Here is a 25,048-nt window from a genome sequence, read left to right as displayed (position 1 = left end):
TAATCTGTTTGAGATTTAACTCAACAGCAGCTCCTGCACTGATGCTTTGGCTCCTTTCAGTGGCACAGGAGGTGCTGGGGTGGGCACCCAGCCACAGCACCCATAACTTCAGCTCTCCACTGGCCCCAGCTATGGCAGGCATGCCAAACCAGAGCCAAAAGCCAAGAGTTTTGGGTCCCAGAGGAGATCCCAGGTGCCATGCCGCTACCTCATGCGCTCTCCTCCCGCACAGGTTGCTGCAAGGGGTGAGGTAATCCTGGGCAACTCCTGACTTCCACGGAAATGCCTGGAGGCCACGATGATTATCACCGTAATTAGCCTCTCTGATTTTTTCTTGGTGTTCTATAAAATATTAATTTCCAGCTGGATCCTCGCCTCCTTTGTGCGCCGGCCCCACATCTCTCGGTCGGCAGAGCACCTCAGGCAGCCCCCAGGGATGTCCTGTGGGGCGGTGCGGCACGGCACAGCCGGCGGCCGGGCGCTGCTTTTGGAGAGGTGAGGTGCAAAAGAAATGAGGCATGCACAGAAACCGCCCTTCACACCTCTTCACCTGGTTGGCGAAGGTGAATGGGCAGCTGGAGAGAACACAGCGCTGCAATTTGGAATGGCAAAACGAAGCCCAACGTGGGGCTCGACGCCTGGAAAGCCCTCGGGGCGCTGGCTTCTCACCGTGACAAGCCCCAGCCTCCGGCCTCTGTGTTCCAGCCTCCCTGCCAGGGGGTGACTGCTGCCTTAACGCTGCCCCGAAAATGTTTGTTCCCCCGGGAGGACAGTGTGTCGCCTTTGTCAGGCCAGATGTCACGGCTGTCGCAGCCAGGGCTGAAAGCTACAAAGAAAAGCCTCGCTAATGACGGGCATGTGGGGCCGCGGCTGTGCCAGGCATGACAATGTCCCGGCTGGAGCTGGGTTTTTTGTCTGGGCACCAGAAGCTGCCAGCAATGTTTTGTCTTCGATGCTGGCTCGGAACAGCCCTGCGGCGGGGCTGGAGCCCCCCGACACCGTGCAGCGCCCAGGGAGGTCGCAGCCTGCTGTTAACTCCTGTTCTTTTCCAAGGGCACATCCCTCCGATACGATTCCCGCGGTGTTTTTGTAAGATATTCCCACCCAGCCTCCCTTCCCTGCTGCTTTTTTTTTTGGAGCCACCGACTGCTTTTTATTGGAGCCACCGACCCCTGTGCCCCCCCGGCTCTGTTTGGCGTCCCACCAGGCGATGCTGCCGGCTGGGGCTCGGCACGAGGTGGGCAGGATACGACCCCACGAGGGCCTGCCGAGACCACGGGGGGGGAAAAAATCCCATCGGGATGCCGTGTGCGGTGGGGAAGGGCTCCCCCATTTTCCCTTGGGTTTCAGCTGCACTCTACCGAGGGGGCTGAAAGGGCAAGCCCGGAGCCCCCCCGCCGCGGGGCTGAGACCTGGGAGCTGCGGCTGCGAGCGTCGGCAGGGGGCAGTGGAAGATGCTCCCATCCTGCTGCTGCCGAGTCGGGGATCCGGGGAGGAGACTGCGGCGGAGGAAGGGGAATAAATCTGCAATTCCTCCGGCGGCGGGGTCGGGTGGCGCTGGTGGGGGCGCAATCCCGCCGCGCTGGAGTAAATCGGGGATGTAAATGAGAAATAAAAACCCCTGCGTAAAAACGGCCGGGGGGAGGGGGGCGCACAGCCAAAGAGCCGCCGGCTTTTTGGGGACCCCCCCCTCGAGGCCGCCCCATATCTGCCTGCCCCCTGAGCCGCCTTCACCTGCCGCGCGAGGGGTTCCCCCCCCCCCCCCCCCCCGATCCTTTATTCCTCTCCCACCACCCCAAAAACAAAGCACAACACAACACCCTCCCGGTGCTGCCCCACTTTAGGGGAGGGCTGGGGGCGGCGCTGGCGGGGGCCCGCCCCGGGGCTGTGCCCGCCGCAGGATGCGGTGGCGGCGGCGCTGGGCGATGCGGGGCGGCGGCGGGACCCGGGGCCACCCCTGAGCCCCTCGGGGACCCCGGCCGGGGAGGGCTGGGCGGGTCTTGGGGTGGGCCGGGGGGGAGAAAGGGCCGGGCGGGGGGGGCGCGAGGGGAGGGGGTGGGCGCGCAGGTAGGGGCCGGGGTTGGGGCGATGGAGGAGGAGGAGGAGGATGGAGGCGGCGGAGGAGGGGAGGCGGGGAGGGAGGCTGCGGCAGGAGGGGGCGGGCGGGGGGGCCGGCCGGGGGGGCCGGCGGGCATTTGGGACCGGCTGCGGGGCAGGCGGGCGGCGGGCGGCGGCCGGAGCGCGGCCGCGATGGCGCAGCGACGGGCGGCGGGCAGCGAGGGGGAGCCGGGCACCGGCACCGGGACCGGCACCGGGGACGGGACCGGGACCGGGGACGGGACCGGGACCGGGGACGGGACCGGGAATGGGAACGGGAACGGGGCCGGGAACGGGGCCGGGAGCGGGGCCGCCGCGCCCTTCCAGCCCCCCGAGGGCGGCTTCGGCTGGGTTGTGGTCTTCGCCGCCGCTTGGTGCAACGGCTCCATCTTCGGCATCCACAACTCCTTCGGGATCATCTACACCATGCTGCAGAGCGACCTGGGCGAGGGCGAGAACGACCCCGCGCTGGAGTTTAAAACAGGTACGGGACCCCCTTCCCGACCCCCTTCCCGACCCCCTTCCCGACCCCTTTCCCATCCCGGCCCCCCGGAGCCTCCGCTGGAGGCATTGAACTGTGCTTGCTCCCTGCCCCCGCCATCCCTGCCCTCCTTACTATATTTATCTCTGGCACTGTCATGTGTTTCTAAGCTACTACGTACTCAATTAAAAGTAATTCATCCGAAAAGCGTGCCCGCACCCCGTCCCGCCCGCCCGCCCCGCGTTTTGGCGTGAGGAGCAGGCGGCGTGTGCCGGCCACCCGCTTGTTGGGTTTGCCTCTTGATTCTCGGTGTGGGTTTTCTGGGCTGCCTGCCTGCCCTATCTCTGGGATCGGGGTGGGAGAGCATCTGCCTGGCAGCCACGCTTCCTCGAAGCCACGGCCACCCGGCGTGCGTGGGTCCTGAAGCGCTGCCATGGGGCCTCGTCCCCAAACGGTGCCTTTTGGTGGGACCAAAAACCAGCTCGAGGCTGCGTTGTGTTAACGCTGGGCACGGGGAAGTTTCTCATTTTGATGTCTCTGCTGTTTGAGTGGAGTTGGCAGAGGGACCCCAGCTGCAGGGTGCAGGCCAGGGGCCCCCGAGGGACGCCTGCCTTGTCCCAGGGCTCGGCATCCTCCAGGAGCAGGTCACCTCCGTCCCCGTGGTGTGCACCGTGGCCCAGCTTGCTGGGTAGGAACAAGTGCTTGTGGTTTTGCCATCACTCCGGATGAGGCTAGGGCTATCCAGGGGATGTCAAGGGGCTCAAACTTGAATTTTGGGGACCACCACTGCCCAAGCTGCCCCATGCATTGGTGACCCCAGCCATGGGCACACAAGGAGGAAAGCAATGCTGGGCTGCACCCGAGGATGCAGAATTAACCCCAGGGGTGCAGAATTAACCCTGGGGATGCAGAATTAACCCTGTGGTGCTGTTACCAGAGAGACGATGGGCAGCGGCAGCATGGCAGGGAGCTGGGAACGTGCAGACGATTGTAATTACCGTGATTGATGTCCGTGTGTGTGTGTGCCTGCGCGTTGTGCGTGCCATCCCCGGGAAGCTCATCGCACAGCGCGCTGTTTCCTGCTCCCCGTGATCCTATCTAGAGAGCCTGAGGCAGAGCTGCAGAAGTTGTAACAAAAGAAATTAAATACTGCGAGTTCTGGTGGTTTCACAGCTGCATGCCCAAGACTGGGTTCGGAGGAGACAGCATCTGCCTCCTGCTCCTGAGATCTATTTATTTATGGCTATGACCGCACAGAGGCCTCAAAAAAGAAAGGTGTGTGGGCGTGCGAGGTGAACCCGGGCTTGGTAATTAAATTGCCTGGGTGACGAATATGCATTTAGGTCTGGGCGCCTAACGAAGAGGCCGCTGATAACCTCAGTGCGGCGGGCTCCGCACAGGGCCAGCAGGTCCCACCTCATTGTGCCACGGTTTTGGGGGTAAATCCGTGGGGCTGGGGGCCCATGGGGGCCATGGGACATGGAGCAGGCCCCCCCCAGCCCTTCCTCCCCCCCGCCACTGTCCCTCCCTGCGTGGGGTTGCATAATTTCCCCGCGGCGGTCGTTTGCGTGCAAACATAATCAGGAAAAGTGTTGTAGCTCCTTTCCAAGCACTGAAGTGATACGGCCTTCCTGAAAAGACCGGTGCTGTCTGTCTGTCTGTCTGTTCCCCAGCATCCATCTGCTCCTGACGGCTGGAAGTGGTGGCCGAGCTCCGGGGTCCCCCTTGCCCCCTGCAGAACTGGGGGACGTGATGGGGACCTGCTGGCCCCATCCCACCCCGATACCCAGCATGGCCCCAAGCACCTCGCTTTCTTCTTCAGCCCCCGGGGGCTGTGTCCCCAGAGCCCCTCTCTGCTCCCAAGCAGGTGGGTTTGTGCCCAAGAGGGAGCTCGGAGAGCCCCGCCGCAGGCCAGCCAGCATCCCTTTAAAAATAGGGTTATGTTTATGCTGAAGCGGGTACTAGTCTGAACCAAACAATAGCCGCCCCAGCACACGGCTATAATTATCAAGGTTTATTCCTTGTTTGCATTGGTCACGTTTTCTTGCGTTTGATCTTGAGAGACGCAGGATCCACGGAGTTCAGATTTCGGGTCAGGCTGTGAAAACAAACCCTCTCCCAACAATGCATTGAATGCATACGCTGCTTTGTTTGAAGGAATATAACCGCGAGGTGTCTGTAAACACGCAGCGGCCGCGACCACCGCCGTGCCCCTTCGCAGCGTGAAGCCTGAGCCGGGACTTTTGCAAGGCACACTCTGTGCTTTCGGCTTTGTTTTCTTTTTGGGGGGAGGCAGAGGGCTTGCTGACACTGGGATAAAAAAAAACTACACAACAACAACCTTGCACACGAGCCAGGAAAAAGCCCGTTCTCCTCTGCGGAGAGGTGCTGGGTGATGTCTGAGGGTGTTTGCTGGGTGCCGTGCGGTGCTCGCCGGCCCCAGCCTGGACACTGAAGGCACCAAGGCAGCTTTGGGGTCTGGAGAGGATTACATTGATTTATTTATTTTTTTCCCCAGCTAATTTTGGGGTTGGGCACCTGGGATAGGATTATGTTGATTTATTTTTTTCCCCAGTAATATTTTCATTGATCTCCTTTTTCTCCCCTCCTCCGCTTCATGTCAATACCCTAGGTACAGATTAACTCCCCTTTTGCTTAATCTTTAATGCTCCGATTGCTCAAAATGGGAGCTGCGGGTGCTCAGAGGAGCTGCTCGGGTTCAGCCGCAGCCCCTGCGAGTGCGGCTGTGCGTCCTGCAGCCTCCTCCTCCCGCCCGTGCGTGGGGACGGGGGGAGCAGCTTTCCCCCCTTTAGCCCGGCCCCAGCCGGGGAGTGGAGGCTGCCGGAGCCCTCGGCTCGTCGGTCTCGCTGATGCCAGCCAGGTTTGGCCGGGTGTCATCTTCGTACCCGGCTTCCCAACTGGTTTCACGGGGAATTTCTTCGGGGACGTCCTGTTTTGTGTGCCCGGGGGGGGCGAGCTGGGCTGGAAGGGGCTGGTTTTAAGCCAGAGTCGTAATGGAGCGAGGAGGCTCGGTGAGAAGGCGTGAGCTTGTTTCATGACAAAATAAAGCTGAAATAAGGAGGGAACGGGAGGAGGAACCAGCACGGCCTCCTCTGGGGCTTGAGGAGCCCCAGGGCCAGTGAGCACTGCTGGAGCCGCCTCCACGAGGGAAACCCCGGGGAGAGTAAATCACAGGAGGTAGCTCTTGGAAGCGGTCCCAATTAATTTTAGCAGTGCTCCACAGCCCGGAGGAGGCTGGATGGGAGCGGCCACCACCGAAGTGCACTTTATTTAGCCCGCTGCTGCAAAAGACATCTTCCCCAGGTGTTTGCTCTGGGCTTTGGGGTTGGGGCCAGCACCCTTACCCGTGCTTACACACTGGGAGATGTGTCTAAGACCCGTGATGGGTGCTAGCTCCTGGGAGGGCTCCTGAAGATGGCACTTGGGCCGTCACCTCCTTACCCAAATCTGCGCGACTTGGCGCTTTTATTTTTACCTGTTGGCTGCCATCACTCGCCCCACACACCCAGAACATGCTGGGGGCTTCCCAAGTCTCCAGACCTCACCCAGGTCTCCAGACCTCACCTGGGTCTCCAAACCTCACCCTCATCCTCCAGCAGCCAGCTGAGGGAGTTCTCCAGTCTCTGTTGTGCTTCTGTAATTAATGGGCAATGATAAGAACCCATTGAGCCCCCTTTTTCCCCAGGCTGAGCACCCCAGTAGGAGAGGTGCTCCTGGCCCCCCCGCCTGGTGCGAAGGAGACCACCAGAGCTGGTGGAGGTGGAACGGGGGCTGCCGGACCTCTCCTGGGCACCTCAGGGTGCTTGGGACAAAGGGCGAGCCTGGATTTCCACCCAGCCATGCCAGGGGAGCACCTGGAGGCTGGTTTTGTGACCTGCACCATGCCAAGGGAAAATTCCTGTGGGAATACGGGGGGCAGCAGGCAGCACTGCCCCCGCCATACTAACGGGGAGCTAATCCCAGAGGGAGCCGCAGCACCCAGGGCTGTTTTTTTCAGGGGATTGGGATCCGTCAGCACCAGGCACCGGGTAACCTTTTGCTTTTTTTTTTTTTCCTCTCCTCTGGGTGACTCCTCGGGAGCTCTGCCAAAGCGGTGCTCAGCTAATGTCAGCGGCTCGAGTGTCAGCATGGCCGGGGAGGAGGCGATGCGCAGGGCCAGGGTGGGTGCTGGGGGGCATAGGGTCTCACCTCAACCCCATGGGTGGCTCCCGAAGTGGTGTCCCCCAGGAACCAGTGTGCCCAGAGGGACTTCTCCCAAACAGCTGAGTGCTCCAGCACCCACGTGCTGCTGCAACACCTGCAGCCGAGCTGCACCCACCGCAGCATTCGCTGCTTGCTGCTCTTTTCTCCTCCTCTTCCTCGAAGGATTGATCGCTCCCTGCTCCCAGGGAAGGCGATGCTGCTTTTGGCACCCGTCCCTGCCCAGTGGGGCATGTGCTGGGCTGGGCATCGCCGGCGGGCACCGGTACCACGGCAGCAGCTCAGTTCACGCCGGGCTATTTCCGTGCATCCACCCCAAAGGCAGTCAGGGCGGTTGCAAAATGCCCGTGACGTGTGCCCGGCATTGCTGCAACACGCTTTTCATGTGTGAGCGGTTCAGGATCGCTTCTTCCCCCGGTGCCTCGCACAACTGGTCCTGCCGGCTGCCGGGCACGGACCACGGGCAGCAGCGCTGCCCTGCTCCGTCCTTCTAGGGTGCAGGCTGGCTCGTCTTCAGGGCTTTGGGTTTTTGGGGCTTAACCCCTAGATCCCCCATACGTGATTTAGGGTAGGTGGCTGGGTGAAGCCTCACCATGCTCCCTCCCTTTGCAGGATGCCACCAGGTTGTGGCTTTTTGGGCCAGAGTTTTACCCCGCCATGGCTCGTTTTCGGCAGCAGCCACCCAGGCGTGCATGGGACCAGCAGAGGATGGCGCCGTGATGCTCTGAGGACCATCAGAGCAGCTCCTGGCGCCATGTCCCAGCGTGGACACCTCGCTGCAAGATGGGGACGGTGCCTGTGGCTTTGGGAAACAGTGCCCTGGGACATTGGGTCTGCAAACCCACAGCGGAGCAGGTCGCAAGGGACACCAACAGCACGCCTTGGTGTCACGGGACCCCGTTTCTCCCCTATCTTTCTGTTTTGTTTTGGCTCTGGGTTTGGATGTAGCAGCTCAGAGGGGTTGTTTGCTCCTTTCCCAGAGACCTGCCGGGGACTGCATCACCTAGGGCCGGCAGCCTTGCATGGGCCAACTTGCTGGGGTTTGCCCGGTGCAGCGCTGCAGGGGGACTCCAGCAAGGCACCCCCGTGGTCCCCTGGGAACGAGGCACACGGCCCTTGGCAAGCAGCGTCCCCAAAATCCCCCCCCTTTTTTTTTTTTTGTAATTTTCTGGACATCTCGTGTCGGGCACCAAAACAAAGCTTTTGTTTCAGGCTCTTGGCCTTAATCTCTGTGCCGGCAGCTCCTGCACGTGGAAGGGAGGTGAAATCCTTCCCTCTCGGGGGGGATGTTAGTACTTGCCGGGCGTTTGGGCGGGCGGGTTTCCATAAACCCTCAGCGGGGCTGCGGCAAGCGGGCGCTGGGGCTCGCTGAACGATGCTGGAGCAAACCAAACGTATCAGTAGCTCCCACTGCACCCTCAGCCTCGGGTCCGGCAGAGAAAACCGCCCGTGATTAAAGATTGACGGTAATTACCTAATGGGCATGCACGCCACGGTGCCCGGACAAGCTCCCTCCTGGGATTTCCCAACTCGGGAGCGCTTTTGCTTTGCAATCGCCATAGCACGCTTGCATGAGCCCGGCAGCAACACGTCGCACTTGGGCACTGTCCGCCCTTTATCATGGCCTGGCACCAGGCAGAGCTCTCCCCATCCCTTCCCAGAAACCTCCCCAAAAAAACCCAAAGCCATAAAAGCTGCTTTTTTGGCTACGGCAGAGCCACGAGTGCGGAGGCAGCGGGGCGTCCAGGGCTGCGCGCTTGCTCCACGGGTGGGCCGGTGGCGAAGAGGCCACGTCAAGGCGTCCTTGACCTCGAGCCAGCTATTAATCCATGTATTTTAGCAAAAACACGTTTATTTCTTGAGGTTTATGTAAACAATGGAAGCAGGGAGCTCTAGGGGGTGGGGGGCTGCCCGGGGATTAAGCTGGTTGTAAAGCCAGGCACGCCAAGCTCGCCAGCCCGGGGAGAGCTTAATTAAAGTCAAAGGAGAAGTGTTTCCAAGAAAATAATACGTGGTATTTAAACGGGATATTTTTGTTCTGGGCCCAGAATGTCTCCTTTCCCTCTCGGTGTCAGCTTTAATAAAACAAAACGAGATCTCCAAGAAAAACAAATTGGAGCTCTTAAAAGGGCGCTGTGGAGATAAAAATCAGCAACACTGTTGCTGGTAACACCTTGGGTTATTAAAACGGAAAGAATGCTAACGATGCGATTTGCATCGGCCTTTCTTGTGGCTGCACCCCAGCGGCACCCAGCCCCGTGAGGTGGGCACAGGGCCCCCGCTGGCTTTTGGGGCTGCTCATGGGGTCCAGGTGGGCGCCGGGGATGAGCGGGGAAAGGGGTGAAAAATGGCAAGAGTTGGGATTCGGGTGACACCAGACCTGGAAACCTAAATAAAGGGGTGATGACCTTTAGAGAAAAGATGGTGCGGCTCAGCAGGGCTCTTTCAGAGGGGATGAACGCGGGGATGAAGTACCAAGGTTTGCTTTTGCTGCTTCTCTCTGCGTGCTGTGGTGCTGGCGCTTGGCACCTCTAAACCAAGCGGCACAATTTGGCTGCTGCAGCCAAGTGTGCCAAAATCCACACTACAAGCCCCGTGTCCAGACGTGCCATGCCCTGGCTGTTCACAGCCCCTCCTTGCTGTGCCCCCCCTGCTCAGAAGAGGCTTTTGTCTGGCTTTAAGATGCCCAATGTGATGCCACCCCCAAGGGATGCCGCCAGCGCTGCGGCTGCGCACAGGCGCGGCTCTGGCCAGCACTCCTCGCCGCCCTCAGATAAGGCAATTAGAGCTTTATCATTTAATTGTGGCGTGTAATAATAGCGGAGCACTAGCGAGATACGGTGCTGCCGAGGGGTAAATATTAGCTGCGTTGGGTGTTTTTTATTTTTATTTTTATTTTCAAAATTAACTTGGCGGGGCCCGGCACTTGGGGATGCCCCTGCACCAGGATGGGCATCGCCTGCTGCATTGCCCAGCCCACAGATTTTCCATCTTTGAGGCTTGTGTTGGGTGCCAAGAGCAGAAGATCTGCTGCATATATCCTGCCTTCTGCACCACGAGTAACGTGGTGATATTCAGGAACACCTGGGGACAAGGGACAGGGCTGCAGCCCACCCCCTGGGACCTGCCTCTCGCAGCCCAGTTTTCCAGCTCTGCTGCTTGGCTATGTGCTGTGTTTTGGGAGAGGGCCTTAATTAAGAGAGAATCACACAAAATTACTTGTATTGCCAAAAGCTAAAAAATCACAGTGGATTTTTTTTTTTAAACTATTAAACTCTGCCCTGCTTCAGTTCATCAAGCAAACTGTAAAGCAAACAGCCGCGAGTGGAGGCACTTCGGGTCCTGATCTGAACCCTGCGGTTGGCTATTAACCCTCTCTGGCTGCACCCTGGATAGGATTAGCCCCAGGCTAGATTTTGGGGATCCTTTTCCCTCCTGGTGGCTGTGCTGGGGTGGCAGCTCCCAGGGGTGTGCCAGCCATGCATCGCTCCCTCCCCTGCTTTGCTGGGAGCATTTCAGTTCAGGAACTTGATAGAGGGCCTAAAAGGTACCGGTGTGTGAGCTGTGGGCTGCTGGTGGTTTTCCCCATTCGTCAGGGCTGGTGACGAGTCAATCTCCTTGCACATTTTCTTATGAATGAGTAAAGTTTTGGCTCGGCCCGATGGTCGAACAGGTTAAGCGAGAAGCTGCCGGTATTGGTCTCATCATCAATCCAGGCAGAAGGGGGAGGCTCTCCCCGGCTCTGTAAATGTCTCGTGTAATCTCCCAGCCGCTCCGACCGGTCCAAGCCCTCGTCCCGGTGGGACCGGCAGCAGCTCAGGGGGCCCCCGAGCACCGGCTCCCCCATCACCCATCCCATTGCACTCTCCTTGGGCACGCTGTGGCCTGGGTGGATTTGGCATGGTGAGCAGAGCCTCTCCCCACTCCCGGCTTTCCAGCAGTGGGATGGGAAAGCCCCACGGTGCCCTGCATCATCCCTTCTTGCCCCCAAATCCTGGAGAGTAACAGCTCTGCGCAGCTGAAACCACTGGGCTCTGCTCTTCCCTTTGGCCGAGGTTGGGCGGGGGTGATTTCCATGGGAGAAATGGAAGATAAATGGCTGGAAAAGAAGCTGAGTGGCTGCTTAATGTCTGGTCACCACTATCAGCCCCATGTCTGGGACCTGCTGATATTTTTCTGCACAGAGGTAGGATATACAGCTTTTGAACCTGAATTGGAGGAGGATCAAAACCTCCCCAGTGCCTGACGGAACCCTTCATTGACCTGCTCGGTTATTTATTCCCACAAAAAAAAAAAGCCCTTGATGCAGCAAAACGCCACGCCGGCGCGCTCACGTTCCGCCCGGATGGAGGCACTTTGCTGCCGAGGCACTTGGACTTGTCCAGGCTGTCCCCGCGTCCCCTCGGCCCCGTTCCTGCTCTGGGCAGGGACATATCCGTGGATATATGTGCCGGGACGCACAGGGGTATATATATGCACCTCGATGCATGCATCCCCGCGTCTTGAAAACTTTCATATGAGAGCGGGTCAGCCAAAAATAACACCCCGTTGGCAAAGGGGTATAACCTGTTCCTTGCTGAAAAAAAAAAAAAAATAAATCCCCATATATTGCTGCTCTTCGGTTTCCTTCAGCTATCAGATTTGCGTAATTGCAGTCCAGTATTATTTTTCCGAGATACCCAGATGTTCTCAAACGCCTGCTTTAATGTCAGGAAACTCCAGGAGATTAAAATCGCAGGGAAGTTTTACCCCTCTTGGCCTCTGGCTGTGTGGTTTAGCAATAACATGCCAGCTTTGTGTCGTTTGGGGGATTTTTTTTCCCCAGCATTGGGCTGTAGGAGCACGAGCCAGAGGCGTCGGCGTCGCCTCGCTGGGGACAAGGCAGAAACCCCGCGGTACAGGCGGAGGAAGCTGTGTCCTCGAGGCCACATCTTCCACCCAGCAGTGGTTTTGCAGCACGAACATGGCCCCCAAACACCTTGCCTTAATACTTCTCTACCTTTTAACCTATTAGCCCCATGGCAGAGACTTGATGGAGCAACCCCAATGTGGCCAGCATCACTGTGCGCCATCCCACGTCACCGGGAGCTCTCCGAGCCTCATCTCACCGGGAGCCAAGCTCAGGGGCGAAACAAGCGAAAAGCCATGGAGGGGGGGAGGCTTTGGAAAGCGCCCGCAGCAGCTGCTGCCGCCGCCTAGACTTTCCCTTTCATATTTACAGCCACGTCTATCGTCGTCTATTGGGCGGACAAATCGGGGCCTCGCTGGGTGTAGGCAAACGAGGAACATAGCTGAAATACTTCGGCTGTGCTCTCCTCTGGAGGGCGGCTCCGTGCAGGGAGGAGGCACCCAGCGCGTGGGTGCCCCCCCCCGTCTCACCCATCGGGGGGGCCTGGAGCAGTGTTTCTGCACCAGATATTGCTGTGGACCCAGGGCAAGCCGAGGGGCTACAAGTGTTTTGGGAGGCAGGACAGGAGCCGAAAATCGCCTCGGCAAGTCGAGGGGTGCAGGCACATCACTGGCGGGGTGAGGTTTGGCAAGAGCTGCTGGAGGAGAGGGGCAAGGGGCATTTAATTATTGATCAGCCCCCCCCCCCGGGGGGACACATGGAGAGCTGTCTCCTTCCATCTGGGAAGATTTGGGGGGTGTTTTGAGGGAAGATTTTTCGAGTCTTCCTTCTAGGAGGGGGGCTGATGCCAAGCTGGGGCTGTTCCTGCCCCATCGCTGCCCTCAGCTCTCCAGGGGGTTGAAGACTGTCAAGCAATCAACCAGGGGGGGAAAAGATCTTTGTGAGCCTGTGCAAAGCCCAGTGTTTTGCCTCCATTTATTCTCCCCAGCCTCTTTGTTTTCCCTTTGAAAAAAGGAAGGGTGTTTTTCTCTGCCCGGCTGGTTTGAATTCGTCTTTTTTCCTGGGATGTTGACAAACGCCCATGGGAGCTGCACTGGGAGGAGCGCGGGGCCGAAGCCGAGGGTTTCTTCTCACCGTTAATGGGAAACAGAAGATTGCTCGGGAGAAATCTGGCAGGGAGGAGAGCTTTTCTGTCTCTTCCAGTCTGGAAAAAAGCATCCTTCCTCCAGCACATCCTCCCGGCGGGAGGCAGAGGATTCCCGAGTGTGGCACAGGCAGGGCTCGCAGGGGGCACGGGAAGGGCACGGAGATTTCCCAGGGATGGAACAGCTGTGGGCTACCAGCCGTGATCTGGGGGGGTCCCCAGGGCACTGAGTGCTGGCTGTGTCCCAGGTGTCCCAGTCTTGGTTTTACCCCTTGCAGGGTAAAACTGGGGGCGGGGGCTCAGGGACCTCTGCCCCCCACCCGCTGGGAGCCTGCTGGGTTGTTACGTGGTTCTCCGGCCTCTCCCAGCCCTGCCATTTTTGAGGGAACAAATTGTGCAAAGGAAACATCGTGTGCATGGGGACGAAGCACGGCTGCATGGCATTTCAAAGCCCTGAAGGACTTGGACCGGCAGCTGCCTCATTCGCAGAATGCCCTCTTGTCACCAGCGGTCTGCAGGAGGAGGCGAAGCAGTGGGTGCATTCCTGCAGCTCTGCCACCCCTGTCCTCCCAGTTTGTGCCCTAGGAGCCGGGCACCAGCTTGAGCCCCCCAGTTACAAGTGGCCATGGGGGGCTCGGAGGCAAGGACATGTCTGTGGGACAGGGACAGGTGGAGAGGTCCCACTGGGGATGGTCCCCATGTACACCAGCTGCACAGGCTGGGGCTGGCCTTGGGCAGGAAGAGGTTAATCATAGCCAAAGCCTGGTGAAGTTTGGTCAGGTCACGGCTTTTCCAAAGGCTTAAAATTTCGGACGTGCAGCAGCTGGTGTCCGGGCCACGGCTGACCCGCGCCGTCCGGCTGGAGTTAATCATTGCCGTTGGCTCTGGGACTTGTCTGAGCTCAGCAACACGGACCTTTTCCCCAAAAACACGTGGTGAGGAGCCGGGAGCCTGGAGGAAACCCCAAACTGCCAGGGTGCAGGGGACTGGGGAGAGCTGAGCAGCCTGGCCCTGACTCCAACCCTAACCCTGACCCCAACCCTAACCCTAAATCCTGACTCTAACCCTAACCCTGCCGCTGGACCACGCTTTCCCCCTGCACGAGCTGCAAAATAAACACAGGGGCTCGCTTCCCTGCACTGCATCGATCTGGGGTCTGCACTGCATCGATTTGCATCTAAGGGGCACCAAAGCCAGGAAAAAAGAATTATATCCATAAATAAAAAGATGGAAAGCAGAGAGGAAGGCGTCCCAGGTCTTGGTGAGGGGTTGCATCGGCAACGGTGTGTGTGTGTGTGAGCGTGGCTGCACTCACTGCTGGTGTGCCTGGTGCTGGAGAGGGTTTTTTTCAGAAAAAAAAAAGGATCTTTCTTCTCCTCTTGGGTGTGCTTTGAAAAGGGGCTTGGGAACAATGAGTATTAACAGGCAGATAGAGAACGAAATGCAGGGTTCGAGTCCTGAAATGTGTGCGCCTTTCAGAGGGAGCGAGCGTGCCAAGACAAACCCCGCTAGGAATAAACATCGTCCTACATGAAAGGCTAATTACAGATTGGCTCAGCGTGCGGGAGGAGGGCATTTTCGGCGCATTAAAATGGAGCCGGTCTGGTTTTCATAAAAGTGCTGGGCAGAAGGGGCCGGAGAGGCACAGTGGGGGGAGGTTTTGCTGGCAGTGGGGTCCCGCAGGGTCGGAGGCATCCCTCTCCCCTTGTCGGGACAAAATTGTCGCGACTGTAGCTCTTATGGTTTTTGGTGACTTCAGTGTGTGGTAGGTGAATCATCTCGCAAAAATTGTAAGCCAGGAGGAGATGCGGAGCAGAAAATCCTTCCCAGCCTGCCGAGAGGAGCACACGGCGGTTCCCATCTGTGCAGCACATGCTGTTTGTTGGTTTTGGGTGGGTTTCACAAGGATCTGCGTGCCGGGGGGAGCGCAGGGTCCTGCTGCGGCTGCAGCTGGGGAGGAGGCAGTGAGGCTCGCCCCGTGCCTTGCACCAGCCAGGGCCGGCTTTATGGCTTGGGGCAAGCACGAGGTACGGCTCCTAGAAGCGAGGTACGCTTCTAGGAGATATCCCCGGCACAAAACCCTCTGCGCCTGCTTCTTGCCAAGCCAAACCACAGGTCTGCCTCCATCCCCACTTAACACGGCCACAATACAGGGACTTTTGTTCGCACAGGCTTCTATCTGTCACTTCGTGGTCACAGGAGATCGAAGCAGCCACCGGGGCAAGGACAGGGGGTGGCTGGGACCTCGCTTAACGTCCCCTGCATGCGGCATGGCGCGCACAAGGCATTGCTGTGGGGCTGAACAATTCCCTGCATCCTGACTTACAGCTTGTTTGCGGTTGCACACGGAAGGAGGGAGGGGGAGAAGCCAGGAAAAAAAAAAAAAAAAAAAAAAAAAACATGATAAAGGAGGACTTTGTTCTGGAGCTTTTGGTATGGTACCAAGCGGGGCTTGCTATACCGTTAATGAGTTTATCTGGCTTTATCTGCACGTGGGGCCACCAGTGCACTACCGCCTCGTGCCCAGAGTAGCCCAGCAGCTCGTCAGCTTTGCTTTGCTGCTCCTCACCTAAGCATCCCTCCTTTCCATGCATGGTGGTGGCCTCCTCAGCCTTCACTTCGTGTCTGCCTTCATCCAAGCCCTCCAGGCTGGACACCGGGAGCATGTCAGGCTCGTCTTTGAGGATGCAAGGATGACGCAGATGGCTCTGCGGGATCAAACAGCTGCAGATGCTCGGGGCAGCACTTGTCAGCTGTGCAGCGAGGGCTTGCGGCTCCCAGGCCACCCAAAATGTGACCCAGGTGGGGCCGTGAAGGGCTTTCAGGACTTGTGATGAGCTTTGCCATGCCAGCAGAGCTCTACTTGCCTTGCTGTGCCCAGCAAGCATCTCCTCCCAGCACGACTGGAGAAATTATTTATTGGAGACACGGAGAGGGTGGGGAGAGGTAGCGGAATTATCTTTGTAGCCCCATCTGTCCTGCAAGAAACACCAAGCACCTGGGAAAGGCAACCCTCTGCAGCATGTCCCCATCCCTGTCCCCCTGCCCATCCCCATGCCCAACCCCGTCCCCATCCCCATCCCCATCCCCATCTCCATCTCCATCCCATCCCCATCCCCATTTCCATCCCCATCCCCATCCCCATCCCCATCCCATCCCCGTCCCCGTCCCCATCCCATCCCATCCCATCCCATCCCATCCCATCCCATCCCATCCCATCCCATCCCATCCCATCCCATCCCATCCCATCCCTTCCCACCTCCATCCCATTCCCATCCCTAGCCCCATCCCCACCCTTATCCCCATCCCATGCCCATACCCACCCCTATTCCCATCCCCGTCCCCATCCCCAGCCAAGCGGGAGAAGCCACGGGAAGCGAGGGAAGACACTTCCTCCAGCGCCGGATCTGAGGTCACCTCCTGGCCCTTGATCCCCCCAGCCTGCGGTATGTGGGTCAGCGGGGAAGCACGGCCGCCAGCGTCGTCCCTTCCTCTCGTCTCCCTGGAGAGGTGTTTTTAAAGGAACAAATAGACTCGGCCGAAAGTGCCGTGCGGCACCGTTGTTAATGGTGTTTTTGTGAAGGCTGGAACAATGAGCTCAGCACCAGGGAGGATTTGGGAGCCACGTCTCGGGTCCTTGCCCTCGTCTTGCTTCCATGAACGCCTCTGCTCCAGCAAAGGGAGGTGGCAAGGCCTGGGCACCGGGCCACCAGCCCCACAGAGGGCTCTTTGCGTATCCCAACCATCCCCAGAGCCCCTTCAGCTGGTGGCAGGCAGTGGCCATGCCACGGCACCTCCAGCCTCCACCAAGCCTTGATCAGGCTCGTGTTCGCATCATGGGGATCCCAGCCCCATCCCGAGCTGGACTCAGTCTGTAATTTCTTTCAGGATCTGCTGTAGTCATAGCTTTCCTCCAGATCAGGGCCAAAAAGGGGTTGGTGCCACCAAGAAGCCCAGGCCTGGTAGCACGGGGGTGAGCCCCACTGAGCCCCACTGCCTGTGCCGAGGTCCAGAGGCCACGGCCTCGCCGTGGGCTGGCTGTGCCGGGGAGGCTGCAGCCTCCTCTGGAAGCCGGGCTATTGTTCTTGCTAATTATAACTCACTGTTATTACCAAAACCTATTTTTATTCATTGCTTGTGGTAAGCTCTTTCTCTAAAGGTAGAGCAATTTGCCATGGGGATCTGTTTTGTTTACCGGGTTTAATTGAGTGCTATCTCCTTTCACGAACACAAATCTGTGGAGGCTGTTACGCGCCCAGTGCTGAGCCTCTCGCCCGCGCTCGCTTTGATCTCCGCAGGTGAGTGCGCGTGTTTTGGGCCAGAGATTGATCCTGCTTATTTGCATGTAAATCTTGGGGGTTATTAAGATCTGAATCTGGCCCCTTTAAATTTTAATACTCGCTTTATGCTTTTATTTCCGTGTTTCTTAAAGCAATTTCCAAAAATAACAAACTTCAAACATGACGGGGCCATCTCGCATTTTACTGCCTTGGCTGCAGCCGAAGGAACATTTCGGGAAGCGCATTATCCACGTTAACGAGCCCTTCCCATCTTGGCCTCCCTCCCGCCCATCTCCCCCGCTGCAGCAGGGCTCCTGCCCGGCCTCAGCTTTTCTTTTTTTTGTGTGTGTTTTGAGTAAATTGGGTCCTGGAGAGCCCTGCAATTAGTTCAGAAGGGTCGGCTCTTTCCAGGCTGGAGAGGACTTCTCTGTGTGGTCTCCGTGAAAGGCTGAGCTTGGGGGGCCTGTTGTGCGGGGGGGGGGTTCTTTTAATAGGGACCCAGCCATTTTCCAAAGATCTCATGGCTGTTGTTGTGTGCTGAGAGGGTTTGCAGAGCTGTCAGTGGAGGTGCAAGGAAAATAAAAGGCGTAAAGCAGCAGGGAGCATGTTGCGGGTGCGGGATGCTCCCCGTGCTCCTCCTCGGCGCAGGCAGGCTGAGATTTTTTCATCACCACATTGCTTTTCTTGAAAGCCTGCCTTTCCTCCCGAAAACACTCACAGAAACCATTAAAGAGAGAAGGTGGAGGGCAGGGCTGAAATAATCTGTGAATAATAAAATCTTCTTAAAGCAGACAGACAGAGATTTTCCCCAGAGGTGGGTAGGAATCTCCTGGAAGGGATTTCCTGGGTCCGACCAGGGGAGGGAGGGGACATAACCTGGCATGACCCACGCACCTCCAGCAGCTTTTGAAAGACGTGGTCCCCCCATGCCAGCCTGCTCTGCCCTCCTCCTTCCTCCAGGCTCCGCCACGTCTCTGCTTTTCATTGCTTGTTGACACCCGGTTCCCATAACACCAGCATCACCAGCTGCTCATTTGCTCTGTATATAAAACTGCCCTGTAATTGACATGCCTTTCCTGTTGTGTTTGGGTACATCTTGTTGCTGGTGGGACAGGGAGGGGTGGGAAAACCCCGCTAAGGAGGTGGGAGGCCTCCCGGCACGCTTGGGGGGAGGTTGGGAAATGGTGGGGAGCGGTGCCAGATAGCCGTGGCGCCTGGCCGTGACCCAGGACCCCAAATCCAAATGGCCCAAAGCTGGGCACCAAAGGGCTCCATGCCCTGATTTTTTTCCTCTTCCTCCTCGTTCAATGCACAGTCCTCACCTTTCTTCTCTCTCCCTAGCATGGGTCGGCTCCTTGGCCATGGGTATGATTTTCTTCTGCTCTCCCATCGTGAGCATCTTCACCGACCGGATTGGCTGCAGGACCACGGCTGCCTTGGGAGCTGCCATCGCCTTCATCGGGCTCCTCTCCAGCTCCTTCACCAAGTAAGACAGCCCCTTCCCAGCTCCTTTTCCTCACCAGCCCCCCTAGCTGCTGCCATTTGGGGCAGATTTTGTGGTTTCAAGCTCTCCTGGCATGAGACAGAATGAGCTTTACCCAAACAGGGGGCTCGCCATGAATGTTCCCAGGCAGGCGCTCGCCAATATGCATTTTGATGGCAGGTCTACCTGATGCAATAGTCTTTCTGACCTGACACATTTGCATCTTCAGGAGAGCAAAATGAGGTCACCCCCGGTGTCCTTTACACGTGGCTTTTTACATGGAGCCTCAAAGGCACCGCGAGGCATCCCCCAGAGCATCGTTCACCCCAGCTTGTCCGAATAAAAATGTTTCCGTGGGTTTGAATTCAGCTCAGATCAATGTTGTTTTAATTAAATGCTCCAAGAAGTGGTTTTCAGAGCAGAAACATGCTAGTTTCACAGAGGGCTTGCCGCCCACTCTCTGTTCCCACCCTGGGACGCCGGCTCCTTTGTGCCCTGCTTGGTGCCCTGGCTCCGGGCACTGGGAGTGCCTGGGGTCCCCGCCACCCTGGGAAGGGGCAGGACAGCAGGGACACATCCCTGTAAATCTGGAGACTCTCTAGGACATGGGGCTGGGTGTTGCAGGTACATTTGCCGTTGGGCTGGGGATGAAGGGCCAGCTTGAGCCACCCCAGAGCCGCTTCGCCTCAGGAGGGGAGAAATCTCGCTGGGTTCACCTTTCCTGGTGAGTGCCAGTGAGGGGCAGCTGCTAGAGGGAGGTCTCTTCCTCCTAGCAGAGCTCGTTACCCAGGGGGGACCTTGTTACCCATGGGGACCTTGTTATCCATGGGAGACCTCGTCCTAGAAGACATCATTACCCATGGGAGACCTCTTCCAAGGAGACCTCATTATCCATGGGAAACCTCATCCCAGGAGACCTCCTTATCCATGGGAGACCTCCTTATCCATGGGAAACCTCATCATTGGAGACCTGGTTATCCATGGGAGAACTCTTCCAAGGAGACATCGTTATCCATGGGAGACCTCCTCTACCAGGGAGACCTCGTTATCCATGGGAGACATCCCTTGGGATGGTGCCGCCATTCCCACCGGAGAGCAGCTGGGACATCCAGGAACATTCCCAGCAAGAAGGGTGGGACATCCAGGATGAGAAGCAAGGCTGGAAGGAGCCTGGCTTTGGCACAGCCGTGCAGGGGTGTCTCAGCATCAAGGGCGAGCAGATGGGACCGGCAGCATTTGTCTCCACTTATCCAACACATCAGCTTATTTGCAGCACCAAAGCTGGTGTGACCCAGATGAGGTGGCCAGGGCTGGTGCATGGGAGGTCGGAGGCAGCCCAGCTGCCTGCCTGGCTCCGGGGATGGGTTTTCTAATGTGGCTTTGCCCTGGAGTAGCTGGAAATTGCCTTTCATGACAGCCATTTGTCTTTGAGCCGCTGGGTACAGCTTTCATGTTCCCCGTTCTGCTTGGCTAGCTACAGAGACGAGCTTGTCATGGAAGAAATGATGTGCTTGTAAACATTTGCTCAATTTTGAACTGCTCTGTTAGATCCGAGCTCTGCTGTCTTTTTCCCTGCTCCGTGAGCAGCACTCGGTATTTCGCACGAGCAGCTCTGGGTGTCAGAGTGAAGACCCCCTTCACGCAGCATCACTTGCCCAAACCTCTCCATCACACCCTCCTCCCATGGCAGACTTTTGCAGCTGAATGTATTGCACAGGGATGAAAGCAAATCCTTCATCTAGCCAGAAACTCATGGGAACTCAAGGGTGGAGCCACTGCCTGACTTTGGGCTCCTTTCTTTGCTGCTTCTCTTGGGAAACCCAGGCTGGCCCTTGGGAAGCGGCTGCTTCCAAAGGCTCACAGGCTTTCCACCTGCTCTGCAGAGCAGCTACGTCGCTCCCTGCTAAAGCACAGCCACCTCCGTAAGGTACAAATGAGATCTATTAACTGCCTAATTGAAGCTCCCAGAGGAGCTTAAAGAAGAAGAACATAATTAAGGAGCCTGGAGCCTGGGCAGAAACGTGATGTTCCCTCCCTAAGTGCCTAATAACCAGGGTTGGTGCCTTCTGCTTTGAAACGCTGGGTGCAGAATGTTTTCAATTAGTTGTTTCAGTGGAAAAAAAAAAAGAAAAAAAAAAGAAGAAAAAAAAGGATTTGTAGCTAAAAATAACCCCCTGCCTACCTTAGAAAATCTAGCTCGCAATACTTTAAAAAAACATTCAAGTCGGGTCAGCTTCCCGAGGCAGGCAGGTTGGCTGCTGCCTTCTCCTCCGTACAGAAAGCACTCCCCAGCCAGACTTCATTCTCCCGGAGGTTTTAATGTGCCAGCTGTGCAACGAGGATAATCCTCGCTTTGGCTGGGGAATAAGCTCCTCAAGGCCAGGCTGTCTGTGTAGCGCCGGTGGCATGCAAGCCCTCGGTCTTGACTCTAGGGCTTGCAAGGGGTGGCAAGGCTTCCTTCCTTCCCTGTGCCATGACCACCTTGATGTCTTCTTCCCAACAGGTCTCTGGAGGTCCGTTACTTCACATATGGCATCCTCTTCGGCTGCGGCAGCTCCTTTGCCTTCCAGCCCTCGCTGGTCATCCTTGGCCACTACTTCAAGCGCCGCCTTGGCTTGGCCAACGGCATCGTGGCTGGCAGCAGCTGCCTCATCTCCGTGCCACTGCCCTTCTTCCTGAAGATGGTGGGGAAGGCCATCGGACTGGCACACACTTTCCAAGTCCTCAGTGCCTTAATGCTCATCCAGATATTCCTGTCCATGACGTACCGGCCCATCCTGCCACCTTCTTGTGACTCTCAGCACGATGGGCAGGAGAAGCTGGGCAGCCGGAGCCTGCGGCAGCAGTGCTGGTCCCAGATGCGCAAGTACTTCAACTTGAGGGTTTTCCGGAGAAAGACCTATCGGATTTGGGCCTTTGGGATTGCTACAGCCGTCCTGGGGTATTTTGTCCCCTACATGCACCTGGTAAGAGTCTTGGCTCTTTAGAACGGGCGAGGAAGTGGTGGGAAGGTGGAGATGGGCAGGAGGAGGGAAGCAGCAGGGACAGAGCCACCAAAGGCCAAGAAATTGCTGCAGGCAAAGTGCTGAGATGAATTAACAGAGGATTCATGTCCTTATGTCCTTCCGTCCATCCCAGGTCAAATACGTGGAGAAGGAATTTAAAGAAACCAAAAAGGACTGGATTCTCCCTGTTTGCCTCGGAGCCATGTCCGGGCTGGGGCGCTTGGTTTCAGGCCGCATTGGCGACTGCATTCCGGGGCTGAAGAAGATTTACCTGCAGGTACGTTGTGGCTGCTGCAGCTGGGGATAACAGCTCCACATCAGCATTAACACCACTAGCAACTGTCAGCCCCAGATCGCCCATCATTTACAGACCATTAGCTAACACCCTTGCAGCTTCTAGCACAAAAAGTACAAAATCTGGGTCTGGCCATCTTGGCTGGGAGCCCAGAGAACAGGAAGACCTCTGAAGTAGCCTTCAGAAGCCACCCTTGCATGGGGCAGGGAGATGGTCCCAGTGCTGGCACTGGGCAAAGATGCTTATCTGCCCTTGGGTGGCCTCGTCTTCAATGCCTTGGGCTTGTCACTCCTTCTAGTGAAGTATTTGGTGGATCCTCTCTCCCTGGGTCTTGTAGTGTGATCAGATGGCTCTGGTTTTGCTGCTCCTGTTCAAGTCTGCAGAGCTGAGGATCTCAGAAACACAAGGGTTAGGACTTGCTCCTCCTGAAGTCTTCGTGCTACGTGCCCGGGAGCCTTCCCTCCTTCTTCCAGGATGAGACACACTCAAGTGACCGTCGGGATGGTGCAGAGTAGCTTCCTGTCCCCCTACCCCACTCATCCTGTCCCCCAATGCCATGCCCACATTTGTCTCCCCAGGTGGCATCCTTCGTGCTGTTCGGCATCATGTGCATGATGGTCCCGCAGTGCCGAGGGTTCGAGGGCGTCATCGTCATCTGCCTCTTCCTTGGCCTCTGCGACGGCTTCTTCACCACCATCATGGCCCCCATCGCCTTTGAGCTGGTGGGGCCCATGCAGGCGTCCCAGGCCATTGGGTACCTGATGGGGCTGATGGCCGTGCCCATGACCGCAGGCACGCCGATAGCAGGTTGGTATCACTGTTGGGCCGGACCTGGGCCCAGCTGTTGGGAGGGAGCAGATGCTTGTGGCTGCTTTTTCCCATGGTGATATTTTGGTGTAAGAGCTTTTGAACTTTCTGGCTACAGGCTGCAGTATCTCAGCGCCTTTCCCCGTGCTGATGAAAGCAGGGGACAGCAAGAGCAGAGCGACCACATTAACTGATTACTGTCGGAAGCTGAGATAAAAATTGGCCAGGAATGACTCATGGCCAGGAGAGCAGGGAAAAGAATTTAGGGAATTTCTTAAGCAATGGAAAAAGTCTACTGTGGGCTGCGCAGGGCATCCTGCATCCCACATCCTGCATCGGAAGGATTTTTTCCTGTGCCAATAAATGGCGATGTGTTATTCTCCGAGGGTGCCTGCTCAGCTTGCATCCAAGACTGTTTGCATGTGTCTGACTTTGTTCTGTCCTGCCAAAATAAGACAGATAACCACTGTTATGCTTCTCCCCCAAGGATACTTCAATGATTATTTCGGGAATTACCACGCGGCCTTTTACTTCGCCGGAGTGCCCCCCATCGTTGGCGGCTTGGTGCTCTCCGTCGTCCCGCTGGTCCACCAGAGGATGCTGCAGAAGCAGCGCCTGGATTCCGGCAAGGACAAGATGCTGGCCCCTGAGGCGGTGGTGAATGGCGAGCTGCTGCCGGGCTGCCCTGCCTCCGAAGCACACATCTGACGTGCCGGCACGCGTGATCGCCACCAGCATCCTCCACAAGCCCAAGCACAGGCCCTTTTCTAGCCAGACTGTAATTCTCAGTGATTGCAGATGCACTACGTTTGTAAAGGAAAAAGAAAAAGCTCTTCTGGTTGAAGGCGTTTAACTAGCAGAAACGCTTTTTCTTGGGACAGTTTTGATTTCAAAGCCACCTTTATTTTTTTTTCTCTAACCGTTTTTTCTAAGGAAAACTCTCACCAGGATTCAAACTTGATCGACCTCCCGCTCCTTTCCCAGTTTTCTATATGTCACAACAGAGGTTTACAGCTAATAAATGTCTTTTTAAAGCAGGCCACAGCCGGAGCTTGTTGCCGCTTCCAGAGACCCATCCCCTGCCCTCCCCCTTTGGTGCGCCAGGTCCAGAGGCTGTGCCAGAGCCAGCAGCTCCAGAGGAGGAACTCAAAACCAGACTAATGGCCAGCAAGCCCTGCTTTCAGCTTTTTCTCCCCTCCTTTTCCACTGCCCTCCCCGAGAGCTGTGGCTGTGTGCGCTCACGGGGACAGGAGCATCCTGCAAAATCTGCCTTAAAATCACAGGAGGAGACCCGTTGGTGCCTTGGGCACCTCTCGCCTTCACTCCTGTATCTGGTGCCTGAGGTCTGGGCCATCCAGGCAGCTCCAAGCAGCAAAACCCTCGGGCTAGATGGAGAGATGGAGGCACGCAGGGCCAGGATTAACTCGGGTGAGAGCAAGGACCGAAGGCAGCTTCCATCCTGGTTGTGTCAGATTTTCCTCCCTATCACCTGCCATTAAAAACGAGAGCCTTGTATGTAGCTCCGCACCCCGCATGCCCCTCTGACCCTTCTGTTTTTTTAATCTGCACTGGTTAATGCGTTGTAAGGTCTTGTGGTCTGTGCTTTTGTTACTTCTCTCCCTGTACGAGCTGGAGAATATACTGGTGTGTTGTGAGGTGTCTGTTCAACCTGCCCTTTCTTCAGCACGCATTCTCGGGACATCTCCTACCCATCCTTTCCCACAGGGCATCCCTGCCACATCTCTGCTGTCCTGACCATATTTTAGGAAGCCCATATATGTGTGTCAGTGGGATCCAAGGTGCCCGTGGCACCCAGCAGCCCTGGGTCCCTGGGTCACCTGGCGCTCCTCCGCAGGCAGCTGGAGGAAGGCAGCCGCTGCCTTGTGGCTCCTTGTGCAAGCCTGGGAGTCTGAAGTCACAGCTGAAGCCGATGAAGCTCTTCAAATTGTATTTTTGACCTTAGTGCCCTGTGAGGAGGGCTTGGGGGGGGGGGTTAAATGAAAGAAATATCTTCTGCAGCCCAGCCATAGGAGAAGCAGCACTGCCTCAAACCCAGCCCATGCTGCTAGGCAGAGCCCCCAGTAACTGCACCCACTGGGTGAATGGTTTCACAGCCAACTTTGTGGCTGTAAAACCTCTCTAGCTCATAAAGCGATTTAGCAGCTTAAATCCCCACATTATGCTGATTTCCACCTGCCCTAAACCCTCAGCCTGCCCACGAAGGTCTCTGCCCTGGGAGGAGCCTGCGCTTGGGGCCGTGGGGGCTCGGTGCTGCACCGCTGGATCAGCCAGCAGCCAGGAGGGGCGGAGGTGCCTACAGAACCCTGCCTCACTCAACACCCCCAATTTTTTTTTTATTTTTGTATTTTTTTTTCCCTGGAGGAGC

At 57.2% G+C, this 25,048-nt stretch overlaps 1 protein-coding gene across 1 annotated transcript; it reads left to right on the top strand.

Annotated features, from left to right (window-relative positions):
• Positions 1 to 2,073: 2,073 nt before the first annotated feature.
• On the top strand, positions 2,074 to 24,317 carry SLC16A2 (solute carrier family 16 member 2). The gene is made up of 6 exons (XM_048070656.2): positions 2,074 to 2,581; positions 18,414 to 18,558; positions 21,059 to 21,521; positions 21,694 to 21,837; positions 22,434 to 22,662; positions 23,150 to 24,317. Exons 1-6 carry the CDS (start codon positions 2,089 to 2,091, stop codon positions 23,368 to 23,370), a joined length of 1,695 nt encoding a protein of 564 aa, XP_047926613.2. The 5' UTR covers positions 2,074 to 2,088; the 3' UTR covers positions 23,371 to 24,317.
• The last annotated feature ends 731 nt before the right edge of the window (positions 24,318 to 25,048 follow it).

Source organism: Anser cygnoides, chromosome 13, assembly GCF_040182565.1.
Source record: "Anser cygnoides isolate HZ-2024a breed goose chromosome 13, Taihu_goose_T2T_genome, whole genome shotgun sequence".
NCBI lineage: Eukaryota > Metazoa > Chordata > Aves > Anseriformes > Anatidae > Anser > Anser cygnoides.
This window is presented reverse-complemented; position numbering and strand designations above follow the sequence as displayed.